Raw genomic sequence first — 16,542 nt, 5'->3', positions numbered from 1 at the left:
AAGTAGCTTCCTGTGCTCCACAAGCTCAGAGCCATGAAAGGGCTCTGTACCCACATTTGGAGATCATGGTGCCCTCTGATCATTCACCTGTTTTTTTTTTTCCTTCTCCCCCCTCCACGTTTCTGGTTTTTTTCAGGTATTACTTTAAGAAAGTGAGCGACGAGTTCGACTGTGGTGTGGTCTTTGAGGAGGTGCGGGAGGATGACACCATCCTGCCCATCTTCGAAGAGAAGATCATCGGGAAGGTGGAGAAGATTGATTAGGCTCCAGGGTGGTGAGGACAGGACTGTGAAGGACTCTGGGACCGGAGGAGAAGGCCTGGGGCTGACGCTGGCAGTGCTGCTGCCACAGGCACCAGGCGAGCCCAGGGCAGAGGGCAGCAGCTCTGCTTTCCAGCATGGATCTGGGCAAGCTCCAGGATGCCCGTGGATGCCCTTTCACCCCACAAACCTGCCAGTGGGAGCCTGGGCTCCCTCTCCATACCGAATATAAGTGTAATGTAGCATTGTACAGTGCATTAGAAAGTGTAATATGACCTTGTTTACTAAAGCTGCATATTTTTGATATATTGTAATAAAAGGAAAATATTTCCAATGTCACAGTGCTCTTATGTAAATGTAAAACGTACAGGTACTGCAGAACTCACCCAAAGTGTACAGCCATCCATCAGACCCCAGCTGCTCCACACTTTCCTGGCACCCTGCTCTGTTTTCCTGGCATGGATGGCTCTGGAGCGCCATGGGGTAGAGCTGCCCTCACTCCACCAGCATGGAAGGGGTGACCCTGCTCCGAAGGGGCTGTGAAGATCATTGAGCCATTTGGAAGAAGTCATCTGTGGCCTCCTTGGTAGGCTCAGCTGCTGGATATGGTAGGATGGGTGTTTTTTTCTCCTCCTGAGCTTCCTTGCAACCAAGTAAATCCCCGAGGGATAGAAGGGTCTGACAGAAGCCCGTCAGGACTGGGACTCTGCTCCACAGAGCAAGAACCAGCTCGGAGCCAGGGTGGCAGGCTGGGTGCTGGCATCCCACAGGCTGCACAGTCCTGTGTGTCCCGTGTCCCTGTGGAGAAGGGATTGCTTCCCAGGACCATGCTGCAGTTCTGCAGAGGGCTGACTCCTGTATGCCTGGTGCAGACATGCCCAGACCCCCCGGGCCAAGCTCCGGCTTTAGGCTGGGCTCTCTTTAGGAGAGCCATAATGGGGAGGGAGACATCAAAGCTGAAGGCAAAATACGTCATTTTCTGAGTCCTACATCTTTTACCAGCTTTTGTGTCTCGGGAGGCAGCAGAAGGGCACTGCACTGGGGGGGTCATTGATGCCAGTTCGTGGCTCATGCAGGGCCAGCAGGCAGCCCTGGGAAGTCTCCTGGGCTTACTTGGCCGCAAGGAAGCTGGGCTGTGCTGGTGCTCCCCTCATCCTGCCCTTGCCCAGCCCAGGCCCTGCTGCTCCAGCACAGCCACAGCTCTGTGCCAGCTCCTTTAGAGAGCTCTTGCCCACCCACAGAAACGGGGGTGGCCCCAAAGCCTGGGGGATCCACGGTGGCGCTGGCCCTGCTCAGCACCATTCCCAGCCCAGCAGGGGTGGAGCTGCCAGGACCCCAGGGCAGCGACTGCGCCTGTTGTACCTGTCACCGAGTGCCTTTTAAACCCCTTCTGGACTTGCCTAACACACTTTGTGAAGTCCAGCAAAATCTGCAAATGTTTTCAGCCCGGGAACAGTGTTACGAGGAGTTTTACTCCTTGTTTTTTTAAGTTCTGATGGTGGTGTGTCTGGTGAGGTTGTTGGCGTGCCCGGGATTTCCGTCTCCCCCCTTTTTTTTCAGGGGGTCCCTGTAAATATGTACAGCGGCCGTACAGCCCCGGCGTTGCCTCTGCATTCTCATGTGCTGACTTGTACACTGATCTTTTCAAAGGTACTTGGATAAAATGAAATAAAATCCCACATCCCACTGCCTGCTGCTTTTTTTCCTTCCCCATGGAGCAGACCTGGGCCCTCAGTGGCCTCTGGGATGGATAGAGAATGGGGCAGGTCTGGCAAAGTGTCAGGCCACAGGGCGGGCCACAGGGCAGGGCTGGGGCTGCTCTGGGCTTCCTGGAGGGGTGGCCGAGCACATCCTGGCCCCAGGGGACCAACATGTTGCCCCTGAAAGAATGGCTCAGCAGAGAGGGGACAGAGCTGGAGTTGTCAGAGGCTACAGGCCAGGTTTAAGTGCCTACAAATCCCATGTTGCCTGCTTTGGCTGTGACAGCAGCTCCTGAGGATGCCCTGGGTCTGGCATGTCACCAAGGAGAAACCCCAGCTGATCCCTCATCACCTGAACCCCCACCAGTGCAGCACGAGGGCCAGCACAGAGAGCTCCTTGGCCAGCTGGTGCCATTGCAAGGTCGCCAGGGTCAGTGCTACGGCACAGCTGCCCCAGGGGGACAGAGGCCCAGCTGTCCCCAAGACAGATGGGTCCTCCAAGAACATGGAGACAGACACAGACCAGAGCCCACATTGTTTCCATGTGGTTTATAGCACATGTCTGGGTAGGACAGGGCTCACAATTCATCCCGGGATTCATCTGTCCGCGGTGCACTCGGATCCTCCTTGTCCGTGCTGTTCCCAGGGGCCTTGGTCACCTGGAGAAGGCAGCAGGCAGGCATGGATGGATACACACTTATTGCCCCTTCTGTCCCCATCCCCATCCTGCAGGATCCATCCCCTCGCCCAGCAGGAGCTGGGGACATCCCTGGGCAGGGGGACTGTCCCTTGACCTCACTAACCGGAGGCTCCTCAGGCAGTGTCCCCCCATTTTCCAGGAACTTGGAGAAGGTCTCCACATCTCTGGTGCTCTTGAACTCAACCATCTGGAGACATGGGAGGAGAGAGGGCTCAGAGTGCTACCGTCCCCCAGGTGCTGGTGATCCCACAGGTGCCCACACCTACCTTCCTGCCCGGCCCCGCAGGGAAGTAGTGCAGGGTGGGGTAGCCGTGGATGGTGATGTTCTCCAGCTCATTGGCCGTGGAGTCCATCTCGGCAATGACGATGTCCTCGCGGTCCTTGTAGCGCTCGGCCAGCTCCTCCCAGGCGGCCGCCATGGCCTGGCAGTGGGGGCACCACGGCGCGTCTGCGGGGCAGGCACGTTGGCAAGGGGTCTGTGACGGGGCTGGGGCTCTCGTGGAGGGGCTGAGCCCCTTGGCAGAGCTCAGGGAGGTTCATGGGTGGCCCCAACACTTACAGAACTTGACAAAGACGTTCTTGGTCTCATCAAATGCCACCTGCTCAAAGGTCTTCCCCACCAGGACTTTAACGGGTCGCGTGTCCCAGTCCTCAGGGGGCTCCGCACTCAGCAGGTGAGGCTGTGGGGGACAATCAGGACAGCCACAGCCTGGGCTGAGCAGTGCCAGAGGCCCATGGGGCACAGTGCAGGTTGGGGCAGGACATACGTTCTTGTGCTGCTTTTTGGATCACATCTTCCCCTCTGCTGCTCTCCCAGCTCTATGTGTCTCCATGGCAGCAGTCTCCTGCCCCCCTTGCCCATAACAAATCCCCAAATCCCCAAGCCTGGCAGCAGGAATATCAGCAAACTGGTCTCTGGTGTTGACCACACAACCATCATCCTTAGGCTTCTGGGCCAACAGTCCACCTCTCACCACAGGGCAGATCCCATTGGTGCTGGTGGCACCATGCTGCACGCCTCACCTTCACCTTGCCATCCAGCACCGCCTGGATGAAGGTGCGAATGGCTGAATCTGAAAAGTTGTCCTGCTCCATCTGGTACTTGCGATTGCCCTCCATCTTGACCAGGCGCAGGGTAGGGGCATCAGCAGCAGTCATGCCAAAGAAGGGCAGAACGTCGGCGCCGTGCCCAGTAACATCCACCACCACGAAGAGCACCTGGGCAGGGAATGGGGGACACTGAGGCTGGGGAGTCCCAAAGCCACCCTCCATGTCCCTACCATGGGCCCACCTCACCTCACCCCGGAAGCCACTGGCAGCTGCCCTGAAGCCATCCCGCAGTGACAGCTGCTCTGGTGAGGACTTGTTGAGGAAGAGCAGCATGTGATGGGGGATCTTGGCACCGAAAATCTGGTTGGATGTCTGGGGAGGAGGAAGAGGATGAGGAGAAGGATGAGGGCAGGGCTGCCATGGTCCTCACGGGACAGTGACAGGGCAGAGGACAGGCTGTACCTCGTTGGTGAACTCCATCACCAGCTGCAGGCTGTGGACACGGAGCAGCTGGGTGAGCTCGGTCGTGTCCAGCCCCCGAGCCGAGTCCACAGGGAAGTTTGTCTGTCTCTCATCAAACTGCCAGGGCAGGACCTGTTAGGGCTGAGGGCAGGACAGGATGGCCCCACCACTCCCCTGCCACTCCCTCACCTTCTTGAACAGGCAGACGGTGTCAGCTGACAGCCCGTACGCCTGGAAAAGCTCAGCCGCCTCTGCCACGCCAAACGTCATGTCCACCATCTCGGCAGCCACCTCGAAGAACGCCTGGGCTGCCTCACCCCTCAGGTCCTGCACAGCCACCCGTCAGTGCCACAGCCACAGCCATGGCCATGGTCCAGCCCCAACCCACCCCAGCCCACCTTGAAGAAGCCAACGACCACCAAGTCCTGGGAGTTGATGAAGGCAGCGATGGTGTCAGTGTCCTGCAGCAGCGTGGCGCTGGGGCCAGCCCGGCGCTGCATCCAGAGCACGATGCCCTGGCTGTCCATGCGGCCTGGCACACCAAACAGGGCCCTGATATCACCTGACACTCCTCTCCAGGCTGCCACCCCACCCTGTGCCACCCACCTCAGTCACCTGACACCAGCCACCATGGCACTGCCCCCTATCATCACCTGATACATCACACTGTCACCTATCCATTGTCACCACCAGGACATCGCCACCCCTCTCACCATCACCACCCTGTGCCCCCCGCAAGGACAGTGCCACCCTGAACCATCAGCCCCTGCCACCCCCCCCAGCCCCATGGCAGTGCCCCCCTCAATGGGTGCCAGGGACACCGTGTGGTGCCCCAGCCCTACCGGTGTATGCCAGGGGGTGAGTGCGGTTGCCATCACGGAAGAGCTTGAGCGTGGGGTAGGAGGTGATGCCAAACTCAGTGGCCAGGGCTGTCTGTGCCGTGGCATCCACCTTGCCCAGCCGGGCTGGGCTGGACTCATTCCTCAGCTCAGCAGCTGCCTGGGCAAAGGCGGGAGCCAGCCGCTGGCAGTGCCCGCACCACGGTGCGTCTGTGGGTAGGGGACAGCATTGATAATGGGGACAGGTGTGGGGACAGCCCAATGTCTGTATGAGCCCACTGGGCCACAGCTTGTGCCTCTGTCCTGCACCCACAACTTGTGCCCCTGTCCTGCACCCACAGCTTGTGTCCCTGTCCTGTGTCCCACGCCCGTGCTACACACCCCTCACCCCATGCTCTGCCTGTGTCCCGGCTCCGCGTGTCTGTCCCCAACCCATGCCCTGCCCCATGGCCTTTGCTCCTGCCCCTCTGTCCCACAGCCCTTGCCCCTGCCCACCCCACCTACCCACCCTCCTGTACCTGTGTCCGTGTACGTGTGCTCTGCCCACACTCAGCCACAGACAGTCCCCCCTGCCAATGTTCCCCACCCCACATTTGCCCCTGCTCGCAGTGGGGGCACTCACAGAACTCCACCAGCAGCAACTGGTGCTCACTCAGGGCACGGGCAAAGTTGTGCTCATGGAGCACCAGGACATTGTCCTCCTCCTTGATCTCATCTGAGAGCACTTCATCCTCTTTCTTCTCCTTTTCCTCCTCTTCTATCACCTCTTCATCCTTATCCTCGCCCCCCAAAGCCGGGCCCAGCCAAGCCAGCGACAGCACCAGCAGCCAAACCAGCCGGGACCCGCAGCCGCGCATGGTGCCGGCGCTGAAGATGTTGTCCAGGGAGGAGGACGAAGATAAGGGACCTGGGGGCGGGTTGTGCCGGTCCCCTGGGGCTCGTGGCCCTCCGCTACTGGCTGCCCGGCCCCGCCGATAAGGCAGCGGGACCAGGTGGCTGTTTTCCAGACGCTCGTCGCCGCAGGGAGACCTGGCCCCGCCAGCGGGATGGGACCAGGGCCGCAGGGGACAGTGAGCAGGGGAACAGGCATAGGCGGTGGATGCACAGACACACCAGTAAGAGACCAGTCTGTAGGGTTTAATGGCGATGGAAGAGCACAGCCTGCGACCGGGCGGGCACCGGACACGGCACCACCACGGCAGGGTCACAGCCCCGGCCCCAGCGACGGGGACGCCGTGAGGACCAGGCGGGCGTCGATATTTAAAAAAAAAAAAAAAAGAGCAATTAAAAATAACTTTGGTTGCGAAGACCACGACCACGGGCTCTCACTCGCTAAGGGACCCCCCTCAACCCTTGACGCGACTGGGGCAAGCGCGGCGGTGCCGGCGAGGGGTCCCCGGGATGGCCGCACCCCGAGCTGGCGGGGGGAGCCGGGGTGCGGGGCGGGGTCAGTCCTCCCAAGCCTTCTTTATGCAGAGGCCCCACTCCCAGGAGAGGTGCTCCGTCTTGTCATCGTCGGTGACGAGGGAGCGGACGCGGTAGGAGCCCCGTGCCAGCCATCCCCGCGGCGCCTCCTCCGCCGGCGTCACCACCTCGTACTCCTCGGCCCGAGGCGCGTAGCTGCCCACCATGAACACGTCGCGATCCACTGGGCGAGGAGGGGAGAGGAGGGACGGGTGAGTGGGGCCAGGGTAGAGTGGGGGCCCCCCAGCCCCGGCACCGCAGCCCCCAGCCCCACTCACCGGGCCGGCCCCGGCGGTAGGTGAGGTGCAGGCACCGCAGCCCGCAGACGATCTCCCTGTTCACCTGCGGGCAGGAGGTGGAGAAGGCAGGAGGGACTTGGGGACTGCCTCATGGTATGAGGACCCCTGGCATCCTGACATCCACCTCTTCCAGGGTCCAGCCCCTTGCCAGAATTCAGCATCTCAAAGGTGGCATGGACTCCAGGGTAGCAAGTAACTCCAAGAGGGGCAGGGACTCAGAGATGGCAGGGATCCCCCTCAGGAAGGGCAGGGACCTCTAGGAAACCCTGGTATAAGCAGCATTGCTAACATCTCTGGGAGAAGCAAGATTCTGGGGTGGCGGGAACCATGAGGTAGCAGTCACACTGGAGACAGCAAGGACCCCCAGGGTGGCAGGGACCCAGGCAGTTGGGGGAACTCAGGGTGAGCAGAGACACCCAGAGGGGCATGGGCCCCAGGGGTAAAGGGTGGAAGCAGATGTCCCAAGGCAGGCACCCTGGGGCAGGCAGGGATCCATGGGTAACAAGAGGCACCCTGTGGGGCAGGGTCCCAGGGTAAAAAGGTCTCCCTGGGGTAGGGTCCCCGTGGTGTGAGGGCAGCAGGGCCATGCCCAGCCAGCAGGCACAGGGCACCATGCACTCGCCTCACCTTGAAGGACACCTTCACCCTGTAGTCCACCCCTTCCTTCAGCACAAAGGCCCGACCTCTCAGCTCCTCCAGGTCTCCTGCACAGGCAGATGGTCCATCAGCCTGGTACCCCTTCCTCCTCTTCCTCCTCCTCCTCATCCTCCTCCTCCTCCTCCTCCTCCTCCTCTCCCAGCCTCCCCCAGGGCTTACCTGTCAGGTCCATGGTGATGGGCCCTGGCGCCTGCTCACACATCAGTGTCAGCCTTGTCACCTGCACGTTGGGCACACTGGCATCTAGGGACAAGCAGCAGCGCCCAGACCTTACCCACCATGCCCAGTCCACCATCACCTCCATCCCAGCAAGCCAAGGGGCTGCCCATGGCCCCGTAATGGCAGGAAGGGCCACGGTGTCCATGGTGGGGGGGTTAAAGCAAATGAATGCCAGGCAACCAGGCAGCACACAGGAGAGCAGGGGCATCTTAGGTCACCCCGTCACTGGCATCAGTGCCTTTTGGGGAAAGATCACATTTAAAGGACCCAGGGTGTACCATTCCCTGGCTCAGGAGCAGAACAAGGGGAAGCAGAGGAGGAGGATGCAGCAAGCCAAGGCATCTCTTGAAGTGGGCACTGGTCTCATCCACACTCGCAGCCCAACCTGCACATGCCCCAGCTTTCACACATACCACCGTGCACCCCAGTGCTTTGCAAGCACCCCCCCCTCTCCCAGTTTGCACCCTCCCCGATGCATTAATGGATGGACAGTGGGGTGCTGGAACCTCCCAGGGACCCCCAGTGCAGACCAGCATCAGCCTGGGGGCTACTGTGGGGGCTATGGGGAGCGGGGGGCACCGTCTGGTGACCGGCAGCCGTGCTACCCCGGTGTCCCTCCCCCCGCCCCCGCCGTTCGCTCCTCTTCGTCATCCCCATGAATTTCCCGGTTCCCTGTAGCCGTTCCTATGGAAACTGCGGCGGTGATCCCGTAACCACGGCAACTGGGGTCCCCGGGCAGCGGAGCTCTGTCGGCAGGGAATGCCGGGGTCTCTGCGCAGGTGGGGGGCACAGGCAACACCCACGGGCGATTCCAGACGGGATGTTCCCTCCCTGCCGGGGCTGCCCCACGGGACGCTCCCTGCTCGAGCGCGCCCGAGCTCCCTGCGCCCGCTGAGGCTGCATCCCCCGGCGGGGCCGCCGGGGTGCCGCGGTGCCCAAATCCGACTGCAGCCCCAGCCTTACCCACGGCAGCAGGGATGACACCCAGCAGTGCCTGCTTGTACTTCCGCAGGCTCTCATCCCCTGGGTCCAGTTCCTGGATCTCCTGCAGGCTCTTCTTCTCCGGCGTCTTGTACGCCAGGGCCACGTCGGCATCCTCCTCCTCCTCCTCCTCCAGGGATAGCGTCACCCCCTCCTTGTCAGCCATGATGTCTGCGGGGGACAGGCAGTGGCAGCCCCGGGGACACCCCGGGGGACACCCCGCGACACGAAGGCACTGGTGGGCAGGGGGTGGCCAGGTTGTGACATGGGAAATCCCCGTGGGGAGGCCAAGCTGCTTCCCTGCTCGGAGCTCTGGGAAGGCAGGCTGCCTTGCTCTGTGTCCCCGGGGCCTGGTGGCACAGCTGAGACCAGAGGTGTTGCCGCCGGCTGCATTTCCGCACGGTCATGGAGCAAGGCGAGCTGGTGCCTACGTGGTGTGCTCGGTCTCGGGGGTGCTTGCAGACCTCTCTAGTCCCCAGGGCCCCTTCGTGTCACCCAGAGAAGTCCTTGTCACTGCCCTGAGACCCCCTCCAATCCCACTGGGCAGCCTGCTGCCCCATCTCCCATCTCAAACCCAAATCACCAGCAGCTGCAGGGCAAAAAGGCATCGCTGGGATGGTGGCTCCGGTGGCTCTGGTGCTGTCAGATTGCTGGGGCGCACAAGGGTGGGTGATGTCCCCACAGTCCCTGACTCTCCCTACCCACTCCATCACCTCCCCACTCTTGTGACTGCAAGCACTGAGCTCCCCAAAGCCCCTGGAACTCCATCCCCAGGGACGTGCTGGGAACACAGCATGGGGCAGAAGACACTGCCTGCACTCAGCCCCGGGGCCGCAGGGCCAAGATGTGGGTCCCCAGGGAAATGATGGGGACACAGCAGTGGCACTGCTGATCCTCTGGGCCCCCCACCAAGGCCCTGCCCCTCGGCTGTCACGGCAGAGTGTGGGCACTCCCAGCCCAGGGATGCACCCACCTGGGGACTCGCTGGCTGCCCACGGGCGGCAGGGCAGGGTGGCATGCGCCGGGTGCCACAGGCTGCGAGGTGGCATGGGGACAGCGGGGGGCTCCCCCGTGGGATGCTCCAGTCCCCCCGGGCCCGGGGTGATGCTCACTCATTGATGCACCGGGTGCCCGGGGGATGCTCACCTGTTGGGGACTCGGAGTGATGCTCGCCCTCCCTCCCCGAGGCAATGCCCCCCGCCGCCCCCGGGCGCTGCCCCCCGGCCGCCGCGGCTCACCTCTGTAGCACAGCGCCAGCCAGAGCAGCTCCAGCAGCTGCCCGCCAGCCTCGCACACGTCCAGGCCGAGCATGGCCGGGCCGTGCCGGGCCCGCCGCCCCCGGGGCCGGGCGGGGCGGCCGCTGGCGGGGCCCGGGGCGCGGCTCTGCCGGTGCCGGCGGCTCCTCCCGCCCGCTGCCGCCGCGCTCGGCGGTGCCGGCTGCTCCCGCGCGCTCCCCGCTGCGCTTCCCGGCGCTGCCCGGCGCGGCCCGGCGGGGCGGCGGCGGCTCCCGCAGACGCGGCGGCTCCGCTGCCCGCCCCCGCCCGCCCCCGCCCCTCGGCGGCTCCAGCCCCGCCGCTCGTGGGCGGCGAGACTGCAGTGAGCTCATCGCCGGGCGCGCCCGCCCCGCGCTGCCCGCACCCCGCGAACCTCCTGCCTGCACCCTCAGTGCACCGCCTGCATCCCAGGAGCATCCTGCCCGTGCCCTCAGTGCACCGCCTGCATCCCAGGAGCATCCTGCCCGTGCCCTCAGTGCACTGCCCTCGCCGTGGTCGCACTGCCCGCATCCTGACGAGCCCCTTGTACACAGTGCCCGCGCCATGACCGCGCTGCCCGCAGCCCCGCACGCTGCCGGCACATTGTCCACCCCGCCCGCATCCCGCGAGCATCCTTCCTACACCCTCAATGCACCGCCCTCACACTGCCCGCACCGCCATCCAGCAACCACGGCGGTGTGTTCCCCCTCCCGGGCACCGGGTCAGCCAGGGCACCCCCCGGCCCCGAGAGGCTCGGGTGGTTTGTGGGGCGCCGGAGATTGCCGGGGGTCCCAGGGGCACGAGGCAGATTGACCCCGGGGGTCGGGGCCGGGGTTTGGGGCACCCGGTGGAGACGGCGGCAGCCGCGGGGGGGGGCAGCGGGGCGGGACCGGGAGGGGCCGGGGCGGGTTCGGGCAGAGAGGCGCGGCGCGGGGCGCGCACCCGCGATGACCATCGGCGGCCCCCGCGGTCGGCACCCCCGACTCCAGATGCCCTGTCTGCGCAAGGTGAGCGACACCGGCACCGGCAGCCGCCCCGCAGGGAGAGGGCACCGCACCGGGCTGGGCACTAGCACGGCGGAAACCGGGCACCGCCAACGTGGGGAGCGGGCACGGCGGGCATCCGGTGTTGGGACTGTGGGGATCGGTCACCGGGGTCGTGGGGAGGGGGTGCCGAGCGCACCGGGCGCGGGCACCGTGTGGATCGGGGACGGGGCGCTGGGACCGTGGGAACCAGACACTGACACTGCCCTGGGTTTCGCGGGCATCGGGGGCCGCTGGCGGCGCGGGCATGGGATCGCCGAGGACCGGGGGCCAGCACCACCCAGTGTACGCCCGACAGCGGGCACCACCCCGGCCCCGGCGCCGCCACGGGGCACCGGGAACCACTCCACGAGGGAATATCCACGGGCAGCGGCCCGGAGTTGCGTGCTTTGCTCCCCCACGCCGGGCTGGGGTGCTGCCACAGCCTCGGCAGAGCTCACTCTTCCAAAACCGGGGTTCCCCGGGGCCAGGGATGCCCGGAGGATGAGCGTCTGCAGCTCCAGCATCACACGCTCGCCCGGTTGCTGGGTGCCTCGGTCAGGCTGTGGCACACTAGGCTGTCCCTAGGCTGGGTACAAGGTGCACTAGGGCACTGCGGGGTTCCAGGCTGCCCCCAGGCTGTGCCCTGGGTGCCCCTGTCGGATTGCAGGGACCCAGGCTGTGTCCAGGTCACAAAGTGCCCGGGGTCACAGTGAGGGGAGCCAGGCTGCGTCCAGGCCCGGTGCCGCCGTCGCGGGACTGAGCACAGCCGTTCGTTGCCCTGCAGATGGAGCGGATGATCGTCAGCATGCAGGACCCCGACATGGGCATCAAGATGAGGAACCAGCGCTTGCTCATCACCGTCATCCCCCACGCCATGACAGGTGGGTCCCCGCGATGGTGTCCCCCGCGCGGCGCGGGTGGGAGCTCCCCGGGCGTCCCCAGCCCTGCAGCAGCACCCACTGCCGGCCCCGCGCCGCTCCTCTCCCCTCACCCCGAGTGCTCAGCGCTGCAGCTGGGATCAATTATGCATCGGCTGCGCTGGGCTGGCGCTCGCACGTCCTTGGCAGAGCCCCCGTCACTCTGCGTGATCCCTGGCACTTCCATGCTGTGCCAGGCGCCCCAGCGGAGAACCCCCCAGTGTCCAATCTGGAGGACCCCACTGCACCCCACTAACGCAGCCTCTGTCCCCAGGGAACGATATCGTGGAGTGGCTCATCCAGAAGTACGGCATCTCCGAGGAGGGTGAGTGCCGTGGCACAGGCAGCTGGTACCGGGAGGGCAACGGGGGCTGCCGAGCCTCCACGCAGCCCCCAATCCCATTCCGTAGAGTCGCTGCACCTCGGCAACCTCATCGTGAAGCACGGCTACATTTACCCCCTCAAGGACCCGCGCAGCCTGGTGCTGCGGGCGGATGAGTCGCCCTATCGCTTCCAGGTACGGCCGCACCGGGGCACGCCACAGCCCAAAAGCCCGGCTGGGCACCGTGGCACCCCATGGCAGGTACCTCAGCCTCTTCCTCCCCCCCCCAGACCCCCTATTTCTGGACCAGCACCAAGTGGCCGGCCACGGAGCTGGACTATGGTAAGTACCGCTGGCACCAAGGGCTGCGACTCTTTCCCGGCCCCCCTGAGTGCCGCCGCTTCTCTTGCAGCTATTTACCTGGCCAAGAAGAACATCCGCAAGCAGGGTGATCTGATCGAACACGAGAAGGTGAGCGGTGCCCTCCTCACCCCTGTGATGAGCTGGGGGAATCTCGACTCACCCAGGAGCGGAGAGCATCGGCTCTCCCTGTGCTGGAGTGGCAGCAGGGCTCGGATCCAGGCAAGGGGACAGATGCCACACCGTGCCTACCTGTCGCTCCTCAGGACAACTACAACCTCCTGCACAAGCGGATCAACCACACGTGGGACTTCGTGGTGATGCAGGCACGGGAGCAGCTCCGGTGAGTGCGGGCAAGGCCGGCCCCGCTGAGCCCCGGGGAGCGGCCGGGATGGAGCACCCCTGGGTGCCGGGCAGGCAGGGTGCCAGCGCCTCCCCGCTGCCTCTGCACGGCCAGGGCAGCCAAGCAGCGGCGCAAGGGCGACCGCATCGTCATCGACTGCCAGGAACAGGCGTACTGGCTCGTCAACCGGCCCCCGGTGAGCGCGGGGCGAGGGGGCGGGCTGGAGGGTCCAGCCCTGGCACTGGGGCCCGGGCAGCGGGGCTGGGGGGCCCAGGGGGTCCCCCCAGTCCTCATCATGATGCTCTCGTTGCAGCCAGGAGCCCCTAACGTGCTGGAGCAGGGTCCCGAGCGCAGGAACTGCCACACCACCCGTGTCCAGCTGGTGAGTGCAGGTGTCCAGGCACCCCTGGGGCTGCCAGCGGGCACAGGGCACACCCAGTTCCTGTGCCGGGGTAGAGCTGCCCCTGTGGGTGCCCATCCATCTCACCCCAGGCTGTGCCCACATTTTGGGGTGAGGGATGAGCCCCAGCTCTGCTAACCTCCGTGTGTCCCACACGCCAAACATGGCGAGTCCGTGTGTCTGTCCTTGCACCCACCGCCCCTCTGTGCCAGTACCTCTAATCCCTGCAGGGCAGCTGTGCTGCAGGGAGCCCTGGCACCCTGCACTGCCAGCAGCAGCCACCAAGCCTTTCCTTGTGTTGTGACCCTACTAATGCTGCCCCAGCACCCCCAGGCTGTCCTCACTAACCGCCCAATTTCTCTTCTCTGCGCCGTGTGCCGTGTCCTCTGCCCACGTAAGTGTCACTAACCTAGGGCTGCTGTCACACTGGGGTGTGGAGGAGGGGAAGCCAGGGTTCCTTCCATGGGCTGTGCTGGCTGAGCCACGAGGGCAGGGGGAATGAGGCTGGAGGCCAAGGGGGTGAGTGGGCTACAGAGTCCCAGGATGGGGGCCTGGGTGTCTGGATAGTCCAGGGTGGTGATGGCAGGACAATGTCCCTGCTCCATCGTGCCCTCACCCAGCCCCATGTGTCTCTTGCAGACCAAGAACATGGATTACTACAAACGAGAGGTGAGTGGGGAGAGGGATGGGGGCAGCTCCTGGGAGGTAAGAGCTGCCAGGCACCCCAACATCTCCCCTGCGCCTGGCCCCAGATCGAGTACTTCAGGAAGGCCATGGCCAGGACCAGGGTGAAGTCCTCCATCTGCCTTGAGGGGTGAGTGGCAGCAGCTGCCTCAGCCACAAGCTGGGTCCCTGTCGGGGTGACAGGGACACCCACATCCCAGCAGCTGTGCTGGCACCACTGCACCACAGCCCTCAGCAGGGAGTGGAGCTGGGGCTCTGAACAGCTCCTGCACATCCCCACTGTATCCCCATCATGTCCCCACGGTGGCTGGGGTTGGTGACCCTGGTCACTCCCAGCCACCACTCCTGGCAGGTACATCAAGTTCAACGAGCAGTATGTGCCCCATGATCCCATCATGTCCGGCTGCCTGCCCAGCAACCCTTGGATCACAGATGACACCACTTACTGGGCCATGAATGCCCCCACGTAAGTGCCCCAGCCCCAGGCCCCCCAGAACTCCAACCCAAAGGACAGAGCTGTGGGGTCATGCAGGCTGCCATGGGCTGCCAGTCCCAACTCCACTGTCACCCACAGAGTGACGACTCCCACGAAGCTGCGTGTGGAGCGCTGGGGTTTCAACTTCAGTGAGCTCATCAACGACCCCCTGGGCCGAGCACAGCTCCTCGAATTCCTCAAGAAGGAGTTCAGTGGTGAGCAGCCCCAGCCCCAAAACCTCTCTATGTCGTGGCACCCCAGACCTACCCCTCTGACCCAGCCAAACCCACCATGTCCCAGTAGTGCCTGTCCAATCCCAACACCACCAAACCAACCCATTACCATGTCCTGGCATTCCCCTGGCAGCCCACTACCACCACATCCCAGTACCTCCCAGCTAATCTGCCCCAGTTTCTCTGGTTCCACTGCCCCAGATGGCTCTGTCCCATGTGGACACATGCCCAGCCATGATGGCCTTTGGGGGTTGCCCATGAGGGGTGCCCAGTGCCGTGTCCCTACTCCCAGCACCATGTCCCGCTCCCAGCACCATCTCTCCCTCCCAGCTGAGAACCTGAGCTTCTGGGAGGCATGTGAGGAGCTGCGCTATGGGGAGCAGTCCCGCATCGCTGAGATTGTGGACTCCATCTACCAGTGAGTGCCAGTGGGATGAGGGTTCGGGAGGAAAGGTTTAGGGGCGGTGAGGCCATCACGGTGCCTCGGTCCAGCGCGGGGCCGGGCTCACCACCTTCTGTGACTCCTCAGGCAGTTCCTGGCTCCCGGGGCCACGCGCTGGGTGAACATCGATAGCAAGACGATGGAGCGAACCCTGGAGGGCATCAAGACGCCCCATCGCTACGTGATGGACGATGCCCAGATGCACATCTACATGCTGATGAAGAAGGTGGGTGAGGGCGGGGCTGGGCAGTGAAGGGCTGGGCAGGATCCTGACGTCTCTGCTTGCCCAGGACTCCTACCCACGGTTCCTCAAGTCGGACCTCTACAAGAACCTCCTGGCCGAGGCCATCATTCCACCGGAGACCAAGAAGCGGTGAGGGCAGGGGCCATCCCCCGGGGCCCACCTGCGGGGGTCTCCGCCGATTCTGACCCCGTTCTGCCCGCAGGGTCTTCCCGTTCATGCGCAAGCAGCGGCATTCCAGCCCCAGCCCGGCCCTGCTCCTGCCCGCGGGCGATGCCGAGGAGAGGAGCCGGAGCCCTTCCACTGCCCCCGTCCCCGAGGAGGAGAGCTGAGAGTCGCTGCCCCCCGCCAGTGCGGGAGCCTCCTGACCCAGCACACCCAGCCCCGCCGGAGGACCCTGCCGGCAGTAGCACTGAAGGAGAGAAGCCATATCCCTGCAGCCCCCCGGAGCCAGGCTGACATCCCCACACTCTCCTCTCCCTCGGGGAAACCGCACCCAGCCGGCCTGGTGCGGGGTCACCCCGTCCTCCCACCCCATCCCGGGCATGAGACAGTAAAACCCCCATGGGGAAACACTGTGTCTCCCGTGGTTTTTGGGGAGCGGGGCCGGGGAGGCATAGGCAGGGTGGGAGGTGCACCAAGTGCTGCCCACTTTTCCAGGTTGCATTTGTGAGCTGTACTCTGGGCTGGAAGCAGCCAGCAAGAGTGAGACCCGGGAGGGGACCAGCCCCCCAGACATGTGTGCCCATGGCACAGCCATCACCCACGGATCTGCCGGCTCCGAGGGGCAGCACCAGCCTGGCATGGCTGAGCTGGCACTCAGGGGTTACCGGTGTGCCACCTACACCCTGGGAGGGACAAAAAGGCCTCTGGAATGGGGCGGGAGTGCTGCGGCCCTGTGGGCTGGCAGGAACACCAGGAGCAGGGCTGGCAGCTGAGCCACTCTCCCTGTCCATGGACTGTTAATCTCAGCAGAGGCTGAGGATCTCAGGGTGGGATTATTCCCTTCCCGGGAGCGGAGCCCCAGCTGCAGAGGATTATTGCTGGTGGTTACATAAAGGAGAGGGGGGCTGACACCCAGCAGTGCTCAGCCCTGGAGCCCAGCCTGCTCCACACGTACCCACACAGCAGAGCTGGGGACAGCTCTAGCCCCAGATGGACAAAGAGGTGCCATCCTGTATCCTGGCTAATGAACACCGTTGGGACGCTGGGGCTG

General features: G+C 64.2%; 4 protein-coding genes across 7 annotated transcripts in view; 2 read left to right on the top strand and 2 right to left on the bottom strand.

Moving 5' to 3' along the window:
• Nucleotides 1-1,849, top strand: part of AXIN1 (axin 1) — a 72,132-nt gene extending 70,283 nt beyond the window's left edge. For both annotated transcript variants that reach the window (XM_062503500.1, XM_062503498.1), the window contains exon 10: nucleotides 137-1,849. In XM_062503500.1, the coding sequence (XP_062359484.1) occupies nucleotides 137-263 (127 nt within the window). In that variant the 3' untranslated portion in view covers nucleotides 264-1,849. The remainder of the gene's footprint in view (nucleotides 1-136) is intronic.
• Nucleotides 1,850-2,538: 689 nt separating this feature from the next.
• On the bottom strand, nucleotides 2,539-5,868 carry PDIA2 (protein disulfide isomerase family A member 2). The gene is made up of 11 exons (XM_062503390.1): nucleotides 5,634-5,868; nucleotides 5,015-5,221; nucleotides 4,571-4,704; nucleotides 4,362-4,499; nucleotides 4,173-4,289; nucleotides 3,957-4,082; nucleotides 3,684-3,878; nucleotides 3,220-3,340; nucleotides 2,927-3,108; nucleotides 2,764-2,847; nucleotides 2,539-2,619 (listed from the first exon to the last, which is right to left on the bottom strand). Exons 1-11 carry the CDS (start codon nucleotides 5,866-5,868, stop codon nucleotides 2,539-2,541), a joined length of 1,620 nt encoding a protein of 539 aa, XP_062359374.1.
• Nucleotides 5,869-5,977: 109 nt separating this feature from the next.
• Nucleotides 5,978-9,942, bottom strand: ARHGDIG (Rho GDP dissociation inhibitor gamma). 3 transcript variants are annotated; one of them, XM_062503392.1, is made up of 6 exons: nucleotides 9,870-9,942; nucleotides 8,614-8,802; nucleotides 7,591-7,674; nucleotides 7,402-7,478; nucleotides 6,754-6,817; nucleotides 5,978-6,659 (listed from the first exon to the last, which is right to left on the bottom strand). In XM_062503392.1, exons 1-6 carry the CDS (start codon nucleotides 9,940-9,942, stop codon nucleotides 6,460-6,462), a joined length of 687 nt encoding a protein of 228 aa, XP_062359376.1. In that variant the 3' UTR covers nucleotides 5,978-6,459. The 3 variants fall into 3 exon arrangements, with proteins under 3 accessions (XP_062359376.1, XP_062359377.1, XP_062359378.1); XM_062503393.1 differs by lacking the exon at nucleotides 9,870-9,942 and having other exon boundaries at nucleotides 7,402-7,519; nucleotides 7,575-7,674; nucleotides 8,614-8,797; XM_062503394.1 differs by lacking the exon at nucleotides 9,870-9,942 and having other exon boundaries at nucleotides 6,460-6,535; nucleotides 6,762-6,817; nucleotides 8,614-8,797.
• Nucleotides 9,943-10,831: 889 nt separating this feature from the next.
• RGS11 (regulator of G protein signaling 11) lies at nucleotides 10,832-15,658 on the top strand. The gene is made up of 17 exons (XM_062503614.1): nucleotides 10,832-10,891; nucleotides 11,694-11,790; nucleotides 12,101-12,151; nucleotides 12,237-12,343; nucleotides 12,439-12,490; nucleotides 12,561-12,619; nucleotides 12,775-12,851; nucleotides 12,966-13,047; nucleotides 13,165-13,233; nucleotides 13,891-13,920; nucleotides 14,004-14,065; nucleotides 14,288-14,401; nucleotides 14,510-14,625; nucleotides 14,974-15,061; nucleotides 15,173-15,311; nucleotides 15,376-15,458; nucleotides 15,532-15,658. Exons 1-17 carry the CDS (start codon nucleotides 10,832-10,834, stop codon nucleotides 15,656-15,658), a joined length of 1,413 nt encoding a protein of 470 aa, XP_062359598.1.
• The last annotated feature ends 884 nt before the right edge of the window (nucleotides 15,659-16,542 follow it).

This window comes from Cinclus cinclus, chromosome 16 (assembly GCF_963662255.1).
Source record: "Cinclus cinclus chromosome 16, bCinCin1.1, whole genome shotgun sequence".
Lineage (NCBI taxonomy): Eukaryota > Metazoa > Chordata > Aves > Passeriformes > Cinclidae > Cinclus > Cinclus cinclus.
This window is presented reverse-complemented; position numbering and strand designations above follow the sequence as displayed.